Genomic DNA, 17,408 nt, shown 5'->3' on the forward strand with positions numbered 1-17,408 from the left:
TTCTTCAGCAATCAGGTGGGGAGGTGATAGGAAACTCTGTCACTTTTCTCCTTCCAGCATTTGGAATTCTCTATGAAATAACTGATTTTAAAAATTTTCTCAGGAATCACTTCAAACCAATCAATGAACCGTTCAGAATATTCCTTCCACTGCATGTTTCAGGACAACCTGGCACACTGCATTTGCCAAAGTAAAACTTCCAGGATCAGAAGTGTAAAATGTCTCAGAAGGGATAAGGGGGAGAAGCACACTAAAACTTCTTGGATCAATAAGGCAGAGGAAAGGGGAAGTGCACTGCTGAAAGTCCCAACCAACGATGGTCATACTGCCCAAAAAACTAGTTGATTAAAAGAACTTTGCAGCAACAAGAAAGTACAGGGGGAAGGGGGAGAAAGGGAGGAGGGGAGGAAAGAGGGAAAGAAAAAATTAAGAAAAAAAAAAAAAAAGGAAGGGAAGGGAAGAAGCTCAAAGCCCAACAAGTTGCCCATGGAGGGAAAGCCAAGTCTGCAACTGCCTGCACACGCACGGCCAGGGATTTCAACATGGGGCTGCGGGAGGCCGGCGCGGGCGGCTGTCGGGCTCCGCCGCGGGCCGGCCCGGCGCCCCCCGCACCCCGGGGCACNNNNGGGCTCCGCCGCCGCCGCCGGCCGCCCCCGGCCCCGCTCCGGCCGCTCCCCCCGGCGGGGCAGCCCGGACTTTCCCCCTCGCTTCCCTCCCCACTCCGGGAAGCGCCATATTGATCGCGGGCGCCGCTCCCCGCGCCCCTCACCTTGGCGATCGCCTTCTTGTACCGGGTCACCGCTTGCTGGATCAAGCTGAAAACTTTCATGTTCCCGTCCCCGCAGGGCACGACCACCCGCGTCCTCCCGAAGCACACCGTGACTTTCATCCTGTGCGGCCGGGGGGCTCCCGCGTCCCTCCGGCCCCGCGCAGCCTTCCTCCTCCTCCTCCTCCTCCTCCCCTCCGCCCTCCGCCACGGAGTGCCCCGACCGAGCCCGAGGCGGAGCGGCTGCCCCCGCCTCGCTCTGCCCCGCCGGGTGCCGGGGATGCGGGGCCGGGGTCGCACCGGCACAAGGAGCCCCGCGAAATCCTGGTCCCTCGGCCCCGGCTGGTGCACTCTGGAACGGGCACCGCTGCTGCCGCCCTGCCTCAGGCACGCGGGGAAAGCGAGGCGCGGCACGGCAGAGAGGGTGCGCAGGACACCGCGGCCGTCTGCGCTCCCTCCCGGGGGCACAGCCGCCGCTCACGGCTGAAATCATGCGGCCTTATGGTCTTTCGGGCGTCTGTTAATGCAACAGGACCTACGCTGTGTGCAAAACCTCCTGCACCATCAGTAACACCGGCACCAATGGAACCGCTGAGCAATCTTCTCCGCAAAGCCATCAGAAGTCATAGGGGGTTATAGATATCGCTCACTTTCTTCCACGGATTTCATTCAGGACAATGGAATTGTACAGTTCATTGGTCATTCAGTGTGGCCTGACTATATATATATTTTGTGTAGAAATAGTAAAACAACTTAACTAGAGTGAAAGCAGAGTTTGGAGGACAGGAAAGCAGTGAAAAAACTTTTTCCTTTTTTCTTTTTTTTTTTTTCCCCTGAACTTATACAAAGCATGAGAGATGTGAAATTCAAGTAAGCTTTGCAGCACATAATGTCAACATCCTTCTACAACACCGGACAACTCAGCACGTGTCCTCTGGTGCTCCCTGCCCGGCAGCTGTCCCAGCTGGCAGTCTGCTCTTGTTCCCTTAGCAATAGTATTAGTAAATTTAAGAACTTCAAACCTGGTACAAATGGCAAAGCTGTCTGCGGTTTAGTAGCTACAGAGGTAAGGAGCAGAATTAATGATGTTTTTAAAACATCAAAGGTAGAGTTATTGCCCTGTTAAGTCAGGGGTGAGAATGGCATCCCTAACCCTTTGCACTCCAGTTAGGAGTTTCCAGTACAGAAAATGGAGGAGTCAGTTTATATTAATTTGGTTCTATGCATATTGTCCAATTTCATTAAAATCCATAGAATCTTTTATATTAATTTCCGTTTTGGAAAACTTTGGAACACTCACAAGATCAAAGTATCCATTTCCTGACCTACAGATAATTTTTTGCTTAGATGCCAGTTTTATTACTGTTACCCACCTGAGTTATCTGGACTAATATATCTGAATTTAATGTGAGAAATAGTCTGTCTTTTAAAGCAGGAAACAAGCACACCTGCCATGTTATATTGTGTCATATCCCCAGTGTTCACTTGTGTGGAATAAAGACAGCAGGTAGGAGTTCAGAAAGGCAGAAATAAAATAAAACTGGTGTAAACAGTTTACAGCTCATGACTGAGACAGTAACTGAGTACACTCTGCAGTTTTATGGCCATAGCTCATCGAGTTTATTATTGAGAAAAGATGAAAATGTCCTCTAACCTGCTGCTTTTGTACTTTCTAGGTGATCATAAGAGCTGCTGGGAAAGGATGAAAGAGCTATAAATCCTTGCTTTAATGTACATCACCCAAGAAACTTGCAGAAAGGACTGTGAAAATGTGAAGTCAATAGAGCCTCTTCCCAGGTTGTTTTTAACAAGAATTTTACAATGTCAGAGACTTTGTAATGTTACACATTATACTTCAGTTGTCATTTGCATTTATCTGCTAAAACATAATGTTGCATATTAGAAGCTTTACCACACTGCTCTAAAACTTGATATTTATAAAGCTTAATACTGTTGCTGGTCAAAACAGTAACTATTTCAATGTTCAGACACAGCTACAGGTTTTTCATGTTTTTCTGTGATTTAATTCCCGCTCCTACTGTCTTTAACAAGTCTCTTGGCAGTTTTCCCAGCTGTTCTAGCACTCTTCTGGAAAAAAAACTCCAACAGTTTAGAAAGAAATATTGATAGTTTTTTCCATTAAATGTGTGAAACAAGAAAATTTGGTAATGAAGTACAAGAAAACAAGTCTATCCTGGGAACTGATTAAGGCTAAAACTTAAAGACTTGCACATGAATAATGATAGACCTAACAGGAATGAGAACTTCCAAGATTTGAGTTTCTTCCCCACTAGATACACACACAAGTTATACATACATAATCCTGAAAACATTTTTAATAAAATTTACCACATATGGTGTTTGTTTTGTTCTTCCTTAAAAGCAAGAATGAACTCTAATAAACAAATGTAACAAGGCTGTGCGATTGTATGAGGTCTAATTATGTAAGATAAATGAAGTATAAAACATTATTATAAGAGATTATGAGAAAAGGATTATACTAATCAGGAGAAGAATTGGCAAGAGTTGCTGATTTACAAAAATTACAACTACTATCCACAGTGCAGTGTGGGTGGCACAGAGACAGTTCTGGATGTTGAACTTTCCTGAGCTAGCATAGCACAGAGCCTGTCAATTCATTTATTAATGGTACATTGCTGGAGGATTTCCATGAAGACATCATCTGTCTCTCAGGAAGAAGTAGCTGGTGGAGCATGGGATGGAGGGAATCAGAGCTTGCAGCTACTAATGATCACTAGTCAAGTTTTGTTCAAAACAGCCAAGCAGTTGAAAACCCCTGCATAGACATTGCAGACATGCAAGGAGTGAGAATCTTGAAATTAAATGCAGATTATCAAAAGCCTTTTTTATGTGAATGTTAAAATACTCAGACAGTGGAATGATGCTGATTTCCAGAGTTATCTCACAGTTTATCCTGCTTTTATACTCTACATCAGAGAATTTTTATGGAATAATTCTGGATGTGTTCAGGTTTAGTAGTCTTTTCATGGCATATAGATATTCCCTGGTTTCACAAGAAAACACCAACTCCAAGTACAGTATGTTTTAAGCTCACTCTCTTTTAAATGTAGATATTTCCTTAAGCCAATTAAAGTTCATTCAGTACTGTAGAAGGACCAGTGTCCAACTGAACAGCAAGAATGTTCCTTGAAGAATTACAGTTGTTTTTTTTTTAAAGTGTCATTTGTGAAAATGTCCTAGGGATATACCAAAGAGTACTAGGTTTTAAAAATTTAAGATAGCTACCTGCTGTAACACTTCTGCTGAGTTATTAGGTAAAGCCTTAACTTATTTTCCAAAATTCTGAATTTAAAGTTCTGAATCATGTACCTTGTACTCTGAGGTAGAAATTTAATCAAAATAAACATGTCTGTGACTGAGATCTTTCCATGGATAACCTTTCAGCTATAGGAACGGGTTGATTTCTCAGCTGTTATATTTTGTTACTTTTTTCCTGCCATACTGGTGGTTCTTCCACAAAGGAGTCAGGGATTTTCTTTTATGAATTAGAAAGTCATTAAAGCTTATTAAATAATTGTGGCTAGCCTTGATCTGAAAAAAAGAAAAAAAATAAATGGAATAAAATTTATTTTCTACAACTTCTCAAAAGGGTCTGGGATTTCAGGACTGAAAAGCCCTCAAATGAGTAAAAGGTAGTCACAGAATCACACGTGTATTAATGTTAGACTTAGGGGATGCAGACACACAAATTTGGAAGACAAAAACTTTCTTTGTGGTATAATAGAAGAAGGAAATTGTAGCAAAGAACAATGTATGATTTTCAAGAAAAGCCACAAGACTGTTACCCTTTCCAGGGGCTCCAACCTGTGTTTCAGGTAGTGGGAAGGTGTTTAGGGTTAAAGAATGTGTATAGGTAAATTCACTACTCTCTTTTTCTGCATCTGTACTGGTCTTATGCTGCTTTTAAAAGAATTATGTTCAAGAATTTTGAATAGTTTTCTTGATAATGTTCTGGTGGTTTTCAGCCATCATGGAACTGTTTGACTGGAATTGCTTTCTCTAACTTATATCAACCATTGGCTTATTGAGCTGAGATGTGGGAAGGCTTGAACTAAAATATATTGAGTTACTTCTTGGTGTAGGCCCTTAAAGGCAATCAGGTAAGGAAGCAGAATCATTAGAGGTCTAAAAAGTGAAAAACATGAGATATATGAAAAGAGTGAAGTTACTGGAGGTGTCCAGAGCACACAAGGAGGCTTTGCCAGGAGATACCAAAATAGCCTTTGTGTGTGCTAAAGCTGTGGAATGTCATAAGGAAAACATTCACACCAATTGCTTTAGCCTGCTCTCATACCACACACTGTATTTACAGCTACGGGCTGAACAGAATTATATTCACATACAGGTAAGGTTCTGAGTGTCCCTGTACTGCAAAGCACATATCCAAGTCACACATTGGAGCTGGCCAGCTCCTTTTATTTGGCCTTAGGGCTATGGGGCGTTTGTGAGCCTGTGCCTGCCATGAGGGACACCCACCAGGCCCTGAGCTGGGAGGAGAATGATCTGTCACCTTCTCTCGTGGCACTCACACTCCCTGAAAAATGCCTTCGCCCAGGAGTTTTCTCCTGGGAAGCTGAGAAGCCTCAGAGAAAAAGGAAAACAATTATAATCTCATTTGCTTCTCCTGTGTTTTGCTCCTTTAAATTGTGTTCAGAGATTGTTTACCAACAGGTGATTATTTCACTGGATTCTGGTGTGAGCTGTTTTGACTCATTGGCCAATCAGTGCCAAGCTGTGTTGGGCCTCTAGCGAGAGTCAAGAGTATTCATTATTATCCTTTAGCATTCTGTGTATCTTTATTCTTTAGTATCATACAGTTTAGCATCCTTGAATATAATATAGTGTCATAAAATAATAAATTAACCTTCTGAGAACATGGAGTCAGATTCATCATTCCTTCCTTCATCGAGGCACCCCCACTAATACAATATTCTCTCATGCCACAGAGCTGTTCTGCAGCCATTGAGGCTGTTCTGCAGGACCCAGCCACCCTAGGGTTTGCTTTGGTGATAAGAGGCTAGTTATACCCAAAGTCCATCATCAGTTATAGTTTCAGCAATCTTTACAGAGCAAAGGAAAAGGGAGAACAGGAACACTGAATGTCAGCACCCGAGACCAGAAAATCCCTGCATAATTTCACAGGACAAAGAAGAAGCACTGATACAGATTTGGAATTTTATCCCTGACCAATTTCAAAGGGCAGCTCCAGGCATTCAGTCATCAAAGCTTCCCAACACCTAAAAAAATTAAAAACTAAAGACAGTATTTTCCACCATGGAAAATACTAGATAATATAAATAGAGGAGTCATTGCTGCCTAGCCCTACAATATTTAACACAAAGATATAAGCATGTCATCAGTAAAATTAAATTTGTAGCAACTTTTCAATTACCAGCAACAATTAAAACTTGTAAAAATAAAGCTGTTAAAATAGCAAAATTTAAGATATTTAAAAGCAGCATCAGAAATCTAGGTAAACCTGTTTCACATACAGAAGACTGAACTAAAGGGTACTTAGAAAATATATGATTTTGAGATTCTAGAACATCCATTTCACCTTTGTCTTAAAGCTTTTAGAAGCTGTGTACTTCCTTGAAAATGTCAGAAGTTACTTCACTTTTAAGCCTCACCTATAAAAGCTACTTGGAGACATTTTGTTTCTGATGAGAATTTATTGGATGTTTTCCTTCTCCATTTTTTCATTCTGCCTGTCCAGAAGTTTGCTCTTTGCATTTTTTCCAGCATTTTAGTTATTGATCAAGTTCTTGGCACAGATTTCCAAACTCTGAAACACAGAATACAGAATTCCAGTGACTAAAAAAGGCCTGTGGAGTCTTTTTACTGACTTCTGTGGGCTTTGGATCAAGCCCTCGGGCCTTATCTACTCTACCTAAATAACAAATAAACAATATCAACACAGAGCTACAGTACTGGGCTCATTTGTCAAGTACTTGCCAGAGGTGGAACAAATTCAGATACTGCCAGAGGAACCCATTTGCTGAAGAGAAGCTATGCCAAGTTATTTGCCACTATCAGGTTTTATCTATTGATGAGCATTCCTGAAAAAATACCTTCCTGTGACATGAAGAGGAACACCCACGGGATATGTTAGTCAAAAGGCCTATCAAAACATGATAGAACATATATCCTGCCACACAAATTATTCATGTGGTTTATAAACATATTAAGGATATATTTCTCAGCTGGTGTTCCTGTTTAGGAATCGCTGTTTAATTTCACACCCTGTTCTCATCCTCGTTGGACTGAAAGTGAATGGGAGAGTGTCATGGCTTTCAAAAACATGTTATCTAGATGTTTGCAGGAAAACATAAAGCTTGAAGGGAAATATATCCCTTGCTCAGCTTCTCCTTGTGTTGATGGTGATAGGGAGGACTGCATGGGCTAAGGATATTACAGCAGAGACTTTCCAATTTGCACAGGAATTTAGAGGGATAAGAATACAGACATGCACTTGGGACACGTTCATCTGTTACACATGGAGTTAAATACACTCCTGATGCAAACACATGCTATCACTCCTGCATAAATATTTGCTCCTGAGCAAAGTCCTGTGGCACCTGCAGAAAGCCTTTTCTAGGGCACAGGCCAGCAGTCAAGTGTCAAAGCATGAAGAACCAGCAGGGAATGTGTTACACATTTCCTTGCAGGGAGTGTGACCAGGATATGCACGATCACCTTCACTGCTGCAGCAGAGCTACTCACTGAAAACTTCCAAAAAATTTCCAAATGCATGCTATGACCACAATCAAGTACTTGAAAGAGGAATGGGGCAAAAGCAGACAGTTGAAATTTGAACACTGCTTTTAAGACAGTTCTTGGCTTAGAGGAGACAACATAAGAAAAATATAATCAGAAAGAAGTGACACATGATCTCTTTCATTTTGTTTTCTCTTATTTTCCTTTCATTAGCCTCAATATCTTCTTTCTTCCCCTCCTCTTTCCCTATTTTATTCTTTTCCATATTCAGTCCCACTTCTCTTTCCATCTCACATCCTTTTATTATTTATCCTTCCCTTCTTGTTGGTCTTGCTTAAAAGTATTTGCAGCTGCTGAAATCAGTAAAAAGGAAGACTCACATGAAATAGGAGAATCCCCAAGAGCTAAAATATATGACAGATTGTGACATGCCACCAGTAATCTATTTAATTCAAGTCTGAAAAGACTATTACAGTAAATGGGTAGGTTTCCCAAAATTCAGTACCATGTTATACAGCATAAGGATGTTTTGATTCCTCACAGAAGAAGCCAAACAGCTTAAATTGATCTGCAAAGATTCAAAATCTGTAATCAAAGCCAAGCTGTCTTCTCCAATGCAAAGTCAACTAACTAGCCCTGGCAGAGGTAGGATATCAGGCCCATCAAGGTGCAACAGGTGAGTAGAGCTGAAAGCAATGACAACAAAATCTCTTGATAAGAGCATCTTTTGGGTTTTAATCTGTTGCTGACTATGATAGCACATGGACTAGAGCACGCTGCAAGAGTGTGTCTGTGGAGAGCAGCAGTAGAGCAGCTTGAGAGCCACTGCTCAGTGCCAAAAAGAAGTCTTCACTCAGGTCTGATCTTGTTTCACTGGGCAAAGAGGCCCTTCAGCAACTGACATTCCAGGGCTCAAGGAAACACTTATGAGTGTCTTTAAAAACCAAGATTTCCCACACGTTATAATTATAGAATGGTCTTCAGGACCACACCTGAGCACAGCTCCTGCTAAAGTCAGCAGGGGCTGTGTGTTCAGATTTGAGAGAAGAATTTAAAGCAGATTAATTCATGCATCCAAACCAAAACAGATAGATCAGATGGACAAGATTAGCTCTACCAATCTTCCTGCAGCCAGAATTAGCAACTCAGGAGCCTTCTAATTTGCCAGAAGTTCACACTGTGGCTCCACACTAATCCAGCTGACACTGCACCTCCATTTATCATGTCATCTGTTCTAGGATTTCAGTTTATTCTAGGTTTAACAACTGTTCCTTCATATGGAATAAATGTGCATGATATATACCTCAGTAAGTTATCTAAAGTTGATATTCTCTTTTGGAAAAAAATATTAAAAATAAATTACTAAGAACTTAAATTATGTCTCAGTTTGATGAGTTGAAGTACAGAGAGTCACTAGTACAGGATACAGCTTCATACAAAAAGACAGTGGAAATCAAACACTGATTCTGGTATGCAAGTGCCTTATACCCAAAGAAGATATAATTGCTCTCAAGGACTCAAAAATTGTCTTTCCCACACCATGGAAATTACAACTTCACCTGTTTCCAGCACAAATCCAAAATATAGTTCCATACCAGCTACTATGAAGAAATTAGCTCTATCCCAGCCAAAACCAGCACACAGGGAAACCAACAAAGAGTTTAATTACATATAGGCTCTTGCAAGGGTTCAATCATTTCAATCTGCTGGGGTGAAACATTTTTTTATCAGGAAAACAATTTCTTGTTAAGCTGTTAAACTGGTAACATGGTAGGTGATTTGTTAGACACAGGGTTTTGCAAATGTGTTTTCTTTCTTGCAAGATGTATCAATACACTGCTAAAGTTTTTAAACTTTTTCCTGCAGACTCCAATACTTACCCAGCTCACAGCTTGAAATAAGAATGCAATGAATGCTGTTTTCTCTATACTTTTTCCACCTGCAGTAGATTTCAACATTTAAAGCTACTGAGCAGGGATGTGGAGGGAGCCCATGTCTTTCAGCTCTTGCTGTCACAAAGTGCAGCTGCCATGGACACGGATGCCTTAAAGTTGGAGAGGAACAGTTTGTCCTGCCTGGGGATTTCTCCCCCTCACTCCTGCAGATCACTGACCTCCCAGCCAGATGACACACTCTGAATCACAGCAGTGTCACTCACAGTGTCCCAAACCACCTGAAACAGTAAAATCCCGGCGACTCAACTGGAGCAGCTCAGGAGCTGCTTTTTGTGCTGCTGGCTTGTCCTCGTCCATGGCAGGACACAGAGCAGTCACTGGTTACAGCTTTGGGCTGCCTGCTCCGTGAGGGTGTCCCTTCTGGGAGGGTATCTGCTTTTGTCTTCCAAGATGAATGGCTCTGATATTTCACCCTGCCTCTTTCAGCGCTGTGGGGAGCCACTAGAGACAGACCCCCTGTCCAGGGCAGAGCCCTGCACAGCCTTTGAATTGTGTGGTTCAGACAAAAGAGAAGGTGGTAGCAATGCTTGAGGGTCATCTGTGCAAGACTATTGATTGAAATTTTCTGAAACACTAAATATCCACCAGTTGCCATCTGTAGATGTCAATCTGGTTTAGATCTAGAAGGGAATTTTTAGCATATTTAGTGTGTACTTGACTTCCACTTTCACCTGTTCTCTTAGGTTTGCTTTAATTTTTTCTCAACTGCATACAATGTATGTAAATATTTATTTTTTTCCTATTAGCAATGTTGTATAAATGCCTTATGTTTTTTTACAGTGTATTAATTCTGGAAATTAACTGTCTCTGCTTATATTCATATACATGGATCTCTACCTGTGCTTAAAGCACACAGGTTGTATAAAAAATTGAAAAATTAAATGTATTATACAAATTTACCTTATAATTGTATGGTTTTTAGCTCAGTCACATAAGCACTGAAATTCACTGTAAAATGGCTGATTTGAATGCCATGTACATGGGCAAATTGGTAAAGGTAAGGTAATCAGTGTGACTGCTCATACATTACAGGACTTAGGTCAGTACTTAAACTCCTAATATTTGCATAGGATTACATCTCTGCCACAGGGCCCACTGGTTAAATAACAGCCTCATCAGAGAGCTGTGTGCAGGGAGTGATTTTTTCCTGAGAAAATTTTGGTTTGATCTCATCTCCAGACAGGTCCTTCTATTCATGTCCCTGTTCAAGATTGGGGTTTTTTTCAGACAAAAAACATCTACTAGGTGTAGATCTCTTCCTTCTTCCATACTGCCTGGCACCGTGTTTTGCATATAGCAATTACCTGAACTTGTTCTTCTCTTGTGATGGCTGTGAATTTGGATTCATCATGAAAATATTTTATATATCTTGCCCACCTTTGCAGGACAGCTTTGTATTCACAGCATCTTCTTGCACTTTTAATTACTATGCAGAAAATATACTCTCTTGTCTCTTTTAATGTCTCAAGCTTTTAGGATATGATAACTTCTAACTTTTCCTAGTTGCATAGCTCACTGTTTCATCAGATCATAGCTTCACCTATTCCCTTTGACATTTCTTCAGCTTTTTTGTATTGCTTATGCAATATTGATATTCCTTTTTCTATTTTTGTTTTCTCTTTATGTATACTGATCCATTATATATTCAATAATTCACAGCTGCTTACTAAAAAAACCTTTTCATCCCTAATGCAAGCAAAAACACATGTTCAGCTGGGGGATGTGAGAGCTGTGTATATAAAGCCCTTGCAGGAGCTTCTCTTTGCTAACATTGCAGCTCTGGTCTCCCATCACTACCATGATTTCTCTTTCTGTTCATCTTTTTAAATGCAGCCTTCTGATCCTTTGGCAGTTTTTCCCACTCTAAATATTTCTTGCAACTAATCACCAGAGCTGAGAAATAGCCATCCCTGCAGCAAGCCACAGTCTTCTGTGGCAACAAATTTCTTCAGCTACTAAAGAAAAGGTAAAGCTCCTCCTTAATCATGGTGCCCACAGAAGGGGCACAAAAACCCAAAAACCAAATATCTGGACACATGAACTGAGTGAGGCCTTTCCCTGGGGCTGCACAAGTGGAAGCAGGAAGGATCCAAGCCTTTCTCTGCAAACAGAGAAGGAAAAACTCGGCTGTAGTTGCTGGCATCGTTAGGAGACTCTTCTCACTGGCACTTGTGGAACTAATTGTGAAGCCCTGTTTTGGTGCGTGGGAGGCTGGAGATAATTTTAGTGATGGTGAAAAGTGCCAGACTTATCAGACATGGGAGATGTTGCTCTAGATTTCGTTTGTGTAGTGCTTTATGTCTACTCTAACTCAGTGGAACAAAACATTACTGGTTTGACTGGAGGGGGGCTGATTTAATAGTTGTTAGCACACTTGTTTTGCAGCACTAATGAGCAGGCAAAGTTTTCTCTTCACAGAAACAGTACTATTTAAGCAGAAGGATCAAGAGCAGCATTTTTCTGGCATCTACCTATTCTGCTGTGTAGTCAGCACTTCCATGCACACAAAATTATTCAATATATCTTTGGTACCACAGCTAAGGCAATTCATAAGCTTTCTTATACATCAATGGAGCCATTAACTTCATATTGGAGGGCAAAAAGTCAGCTCTGAATAGTCTCCTGTTGTACTTTCTTGAACACAAATACACTTTTTTAGTATTTACAAACTCTGGAAAGTCTTGGGGGAAAGTGCATGTTGTGTTACCTTACTAACCTGACACAGGATAGTTATCTGAAACATAACTTATTTCTTGGCTTTCCCCACAGTGTCTTGATAATTGTAGTGAAAACTTTAAACAAATAGATGAAATGCAGTATAATTTTGTGTCATTGAACTCTGGGGATTTTATTGAAGGGCAGAAGAAGAATATATTGGTTTTGTACTGGAGCTTCCACTGGTCAAAGAACACCATCCAGCCATTGGAACTGACAGTCAAAGCTTTTCTGATGTGAAATATAATACATATCACTGCTACCAGGTTCATCAGCCACAGCAGAGAGTGTTGGTTGTCATTTTCAGTAAAGATGTCCCCATGACAAAGTTTTCATTCAGTCCAGGACCCTTCACTTACAAGAGAGCACATTTCCAGCTGATCTTTAGCATCCACAGTGGAGTGGAATGGATCCATTGTGAGTCTGATTGCCTTTGCACTGCAGGAAATTTGGCTCACTGTCATGAGGCTCAGGCTCACATTCATATTTGAATACCTGCTCTGAGGATTACACTGCCTCCCCAGGAGTAACTCACACTTCCAGGTAGTCCTGCCCTCCCTGGGGGCAGATGTTCCTCCGGACTCCTGAGCTTTGTTCCACGAGCTGCCTAATCCAGTTTATGCTTCCAGCTTCCAGCAGTGCAGATATCCTCAGCAGTCATTTTACAGAAGCATTTCACCTGATGGTGAAAGACAGCTGGTAAGGCACCACTGTCCTGGAGAAAACAGCCAAACACCTCCCTGCCCAAAACCCCAATCTATTATTTCAAGCATCTCCTTTTTCTCCTGCAACCCAGTGAAAAATAATAATCTCTGGGGCCGATAAGACCAGTTTTCTTCTTTCTCTTGACATTTTTCTCTCTGGCCAAAATCTTCTCTTGCCAAAAGCAACTTGGACACAGGCACTGTCTGCTCTACCTGTCTGCTCTCCTTCTCCCTAGAAATGCAATGATTTCCCATCTGACCATGTTAATATCTGTAATCAAGTGGGCTGAATAGGAAGAGGAGCTGCAACTTTGCTTTATGACACACAGCTTCCATTCCATGTATCACTACCCAAAATAGAGACACATGTAAAAGGATTCTAATTTTTTTTTTTGTTTTGCAATGTTGGATGAAGAGGAATTGGAAGTTCAAGGAGCTGAGAGAGTAAGCAATAAAAGCATATAAGGATGTATGGACCTGAGAAAAAGCCTCACGAATAGGCTTGAGTGAGCCTGAAATAGGATTTAGATCTGAAAACTGTTGCTGCTTAAGATCTACCCTATAGTAGTGGAAAACAAGGCTTTGATTATAAATAAACAGGACTGTGCCACAGACACACCTTATTTCATCACCAGTTTCTCATCAGACTGTGAAATAACCCACAGCACTGAACTTGACTGTTCACGTCAACCAGAACAGTTCAGCATGTTTAAAAGATAGATAACTGCAAATAGTGAAGATCCTTAGCAGTAACCTGAATTCAGACAGTTTTAGTAACTACTTCACTCAACCTGTTTTTGGATCCAAGCAGAGCTGGCAGAAGAGAAAAATACCTCAGCTCTGGAAGCCAAGGGCAAAAAAACAATGTGGGGAACAAAATGAAAGTTACCTCGTGAATGGCAAGTTTTGGCTTGCTTCTAACTGCAGTAATAAGGCAGCAAAGTGATTCACTCTGGCAAAGTTTTCCAGCTTGAGGAGCTTGAAATAAATAATACAAACGCCCACCACAACCTGCTGCCTGTGAGCGAGCTCAGGGAGGGGGCCAAGGGCAGCCGGAGAGTATTGGGGTGATGTGGGAAAAGTGGAAATGGAAAGCTTATCTTCAGCAGGATAGAGATATAAATGTTGGCCTGCTGGGGAGGAGAGAACAGAGGTAGTAGCAACAGCATTGCATTCTTGTAAAAATAAAATTTGGTTCTGTGAAAGAAAAACCCATTCTGCTCTTTCACAGAGGTCTTGAGATGAATGTTCCTGTGTGCCACATGGCACTGCACCTTGGAGGAATTGCCAGGTCACCATATGAAGTCTTTGCCTTGTCAGCTGCTGAAGGAAGGTATATGGTGTACATACATATATATATATATATATTTTAGAGGTGGGTAGGAAGGGCGGCATGACCTACCTGTGGCAGGCTAGTCACAGAGTGAAAAAGAAACCAAAATAAAGCTGATATTGATTTTCTGCCTGAGAGTGGTTAATATTTATCTAGATGTTCAAACTGGATCAGGCTGCAGCTTATAAAAACTTGGCCAATCACAGCAAGATTTTCCAACAAACCTGTTAACATTTTTCAAGTACAGACACGCTGATACAACTTAAAAGAAAGGTACAGAATTGCAAGTCTCATTACTGTCACTTAAATAAAACCTCCAAGACAATTAATTACGGGTGTATACTTCTAACTTTGACAAAATGTATGCAATAGGTAATAAATTTTATTTTCTTAACCTATATTTAGGTGGGCACAGAAAAGGTTTTTTTTATTATTCCTTCCAAATCACTTATCACCGAAATCGTACTTTGGCCCCAGGCATTTTCCTCATTTCATTCTATTCTGTAATTCAGTGACCACAAAATTACACGAGGTTAACTACAGAAAGATTAATTTTAGGTTGTAACCATTTCATCTTGCTTGGGCGTTTCTCTCTGCGGGCCATCTGTGCTTGATAGCCACAGTCCATTTGCCTTTCTTCAGGGAACTTCTGTTCAGTGGCTTCAGTCTCTTTCATTGTGTAGACCCCAAACAACTATCAATGGTGTTTTGATGCTTCCATTAAAATTTAGAGGCTATTGATTGTAAGTGAGGAGTTTTTTACCTGCTGCTTCTTAGTGGTAGCACCTCAGAGGTCCATGGACCACAAACCTAAAGCTACTGAGAGCCTCTGTGACTTGCACAGAGTTACTCCACCTGTTCTGCAAAGGAGCCTGATTTTAACCTTATTAATGAACAATGTTGTGGGCAATGTATGAACTGCACGGGTCATGAAACAATGGCATCAGCCATTTGAAATATGAGTTCAAAAATGGTACACAGGCTCTTGTATAAGAGAGGTAAAACAAAATGCCAAGGTCCATGGTCGTATCCAAAATTCATGTTTCTTGTTCCTTCCTTCCTGTACATCTATAGGAAGAGCTGCCTATATTTGGGCCTAAGAGTTCATTGAGAACTATTTTACAGCCTGGGTGTGTAAAACTTCACTGAAGCGTGGTAGGACATGCTCATGGAATAGAGTCCTCCTCCTCCTCCTGCAGCCTGCCTAACACTCCGGCCCTGAACAAGGGTTTTCCCCAAGGGTTGGTTGAGCCCCAGGAAGAGAGAACTCAGAATGAGCTAATGGATAATTGAATGAACACTGCCTCATCAAAAAAAAAAAAAAAAAAAAGGCTTGAAAAACTCGTGCTTTGAACGGTCCTGGTCACTGGCATGGAAGTTTTTCTCCTCTGATCATGTTCCTCTCTGATTTATTTTTATAAGTTTAGGCAGCTCTCTGCTGGTACAGCTGCTGCCGGAGTCCTGCCAGAGGAGCCATAATTTCTTAATAGCCTCCACCAATGAGCTGTCCTGTTAACAAAACAGAAGAGAAAACATAGTTGTAGAGCAGGCAGATGTAACCTCAGGCTAAGGAGGCAGCCACTCGTAGCAACTTCTCTAACGTGGCCCCAGAGGAAACCTGGAACTGGTGCACCCAGGAGCAGGTGGGATGTGACCTTCCCTCCTGAAACCACCAGGTTTCTGTCCACCTACTTAGACATGTAAAGCCAAGCTTCAGCTGTGCACTGAGGCAGGCAAACAAACCCAGGAGATTCCACGTGTCCCACTCACTTCTGAAGAGGGGCCTGACAGTAACACATTGACAAGCCAGGCCGTCAGCTATTCAAGATGATCAAGAGCAGTGACATTTCCACATTTTCAGAGCCCTCAACAAACATAGCTAATTAAGTCTTGCATCATCTCCACAGTTAAACACAAGTACGTATTCATCTCCCCTTTTGACAGAGGAGGAAGCTGAAGTCTGGGGGGTATTTAGGGCCGTGGAGTGAGTCACTTGCAGAACCAGAGATATTTTAAGAGCTGCAAGCTCCATGATTACTGCCTTCTCATTTAAATTATTAGACTCAAAAATGCCTCCATCTCCATGTCAATTATAAGGAAGATATTCTCCCATTACCAGTAAGAACTGGATGACACCTTCCTCAGTGACACCAATCCTGGAAGTATTGTGACTTATTTGCAGTACACAAAATATTTCTCATTGCATATACTATTCAGGTAGGACAAACAACAAGAGGGGTCTCCTAGGCATGGCTGGCATACAAGACAGGGAGGGTTCATGAAGAGCCCCACTTTCCTGCCAGCCCCTTCTCTGGCTGCCTCCTCCCTGCACACAGTAGTGTCTGTGGCTCAAGATGAGCAGCTGCACTGGGCACATTTCAAAGTCTATAGAAATAATTCCTGCCACGTAAGTGTTACAAGAAAGCACAACAGGTGGATGAAAGAGAGAACTGTAGAAGTTATCAGTGAAATCAGCCTCTCTCAGGCCTTTTATTCAACTTTAAAAAAAACCAAGCCCATTTCCAAATGTAACATGGACACACAATTTCATTCAAATTTACTAAGTGTATGTCATAATTAGTATTCAGAGTAATCTAATGAACATATAATTATTTACGGACAAAGCAGTAGGTGTGTGCATGGGCGTCTGAAGGCAATGACTTCTCAAAGCAAGTGTTGCCTAAACTAACCTGCCCCAACTTGTAACCACGCTTTTTCCAAAGCAGAGCAGTGGGCCAGCTTGCTGGGCGTAGCAAACGGGAGACTGCAAGTCAGAGATTGGAAAGGTGACACGAGGATCTCTTTTCTATCACTCTAAAATTGAAATAATTTTCTGAATCCCTTTTTTCCTTTGGCTCTGGGAATGTCTCAGTGCTATAAACCCAAAAGGTGCTCAGGAGCACCATCCTGGGAAGGCATCTCCCTGAGCAGTTCTGAGTATCTGCTCCATCTCCCTGACTCTGTCAGGAGCTGCAGGTAACAAAGAATCAACAGTACTCAGGACCAAAATTCCTACAGAACATTCTTCCCAAAGAAGAGCATTTCCAGGAGCAAATAATTCAACTTTGTGGAGAAATACAACAGCTATCTAGTATTAGATTACACGGTTTAATATAAGTTGAGTGATATAATTTCAAAGAAATTTTGCCCTCCTTTATTTCCTGGGGAAATAAAAA

At 41.5% G+C, this 17,408-nt stretch overlaps 1 protein-coding gene across 19 annotated transcripts in view; it reads right to left on the reverse strand.

The window, feature by feature from the left end:
• The window catches only part of PARD3 (par-3 family cell polarity regulator), a 445,202-nt gene extending 444,229 nt beyond the window's left edge, over positions 1-973 (reverse strand). For all 19 annotated transcript variants that reach the window (XR_005627160.1, XM_039705901.1, XM_039705907.1 and 16 more), the window contains exon 1: positions 770-973. Coding sequence is in view for 18 of the 19 variants with exons in the window: in XM_039705901.1 (XP_039561835.1) it covers positions 770-889 (120 nt within the window). In the remaining variant the exon portion in view is untranslated. The remainder of the gene's footprint in view (positions 1-769) is intronic.
• Positions 974-17,408: the final 16,435 nt, after the last annotated feature.

Source organism: Passer montanus, unplaced genomic scaffold (assembly GCF_014805655.1).
Source record: "Passer montanus isolate IOZ18808 unplaced genomic scaffold, ASM1480565v1 scaffold10, whole genome shotgun sequence".
Lineage (NCBI taxonomy): Eukaryota > Metazoa > Chordata > Aves > Passeriformes > Passeridae > Passer > Passer montanus.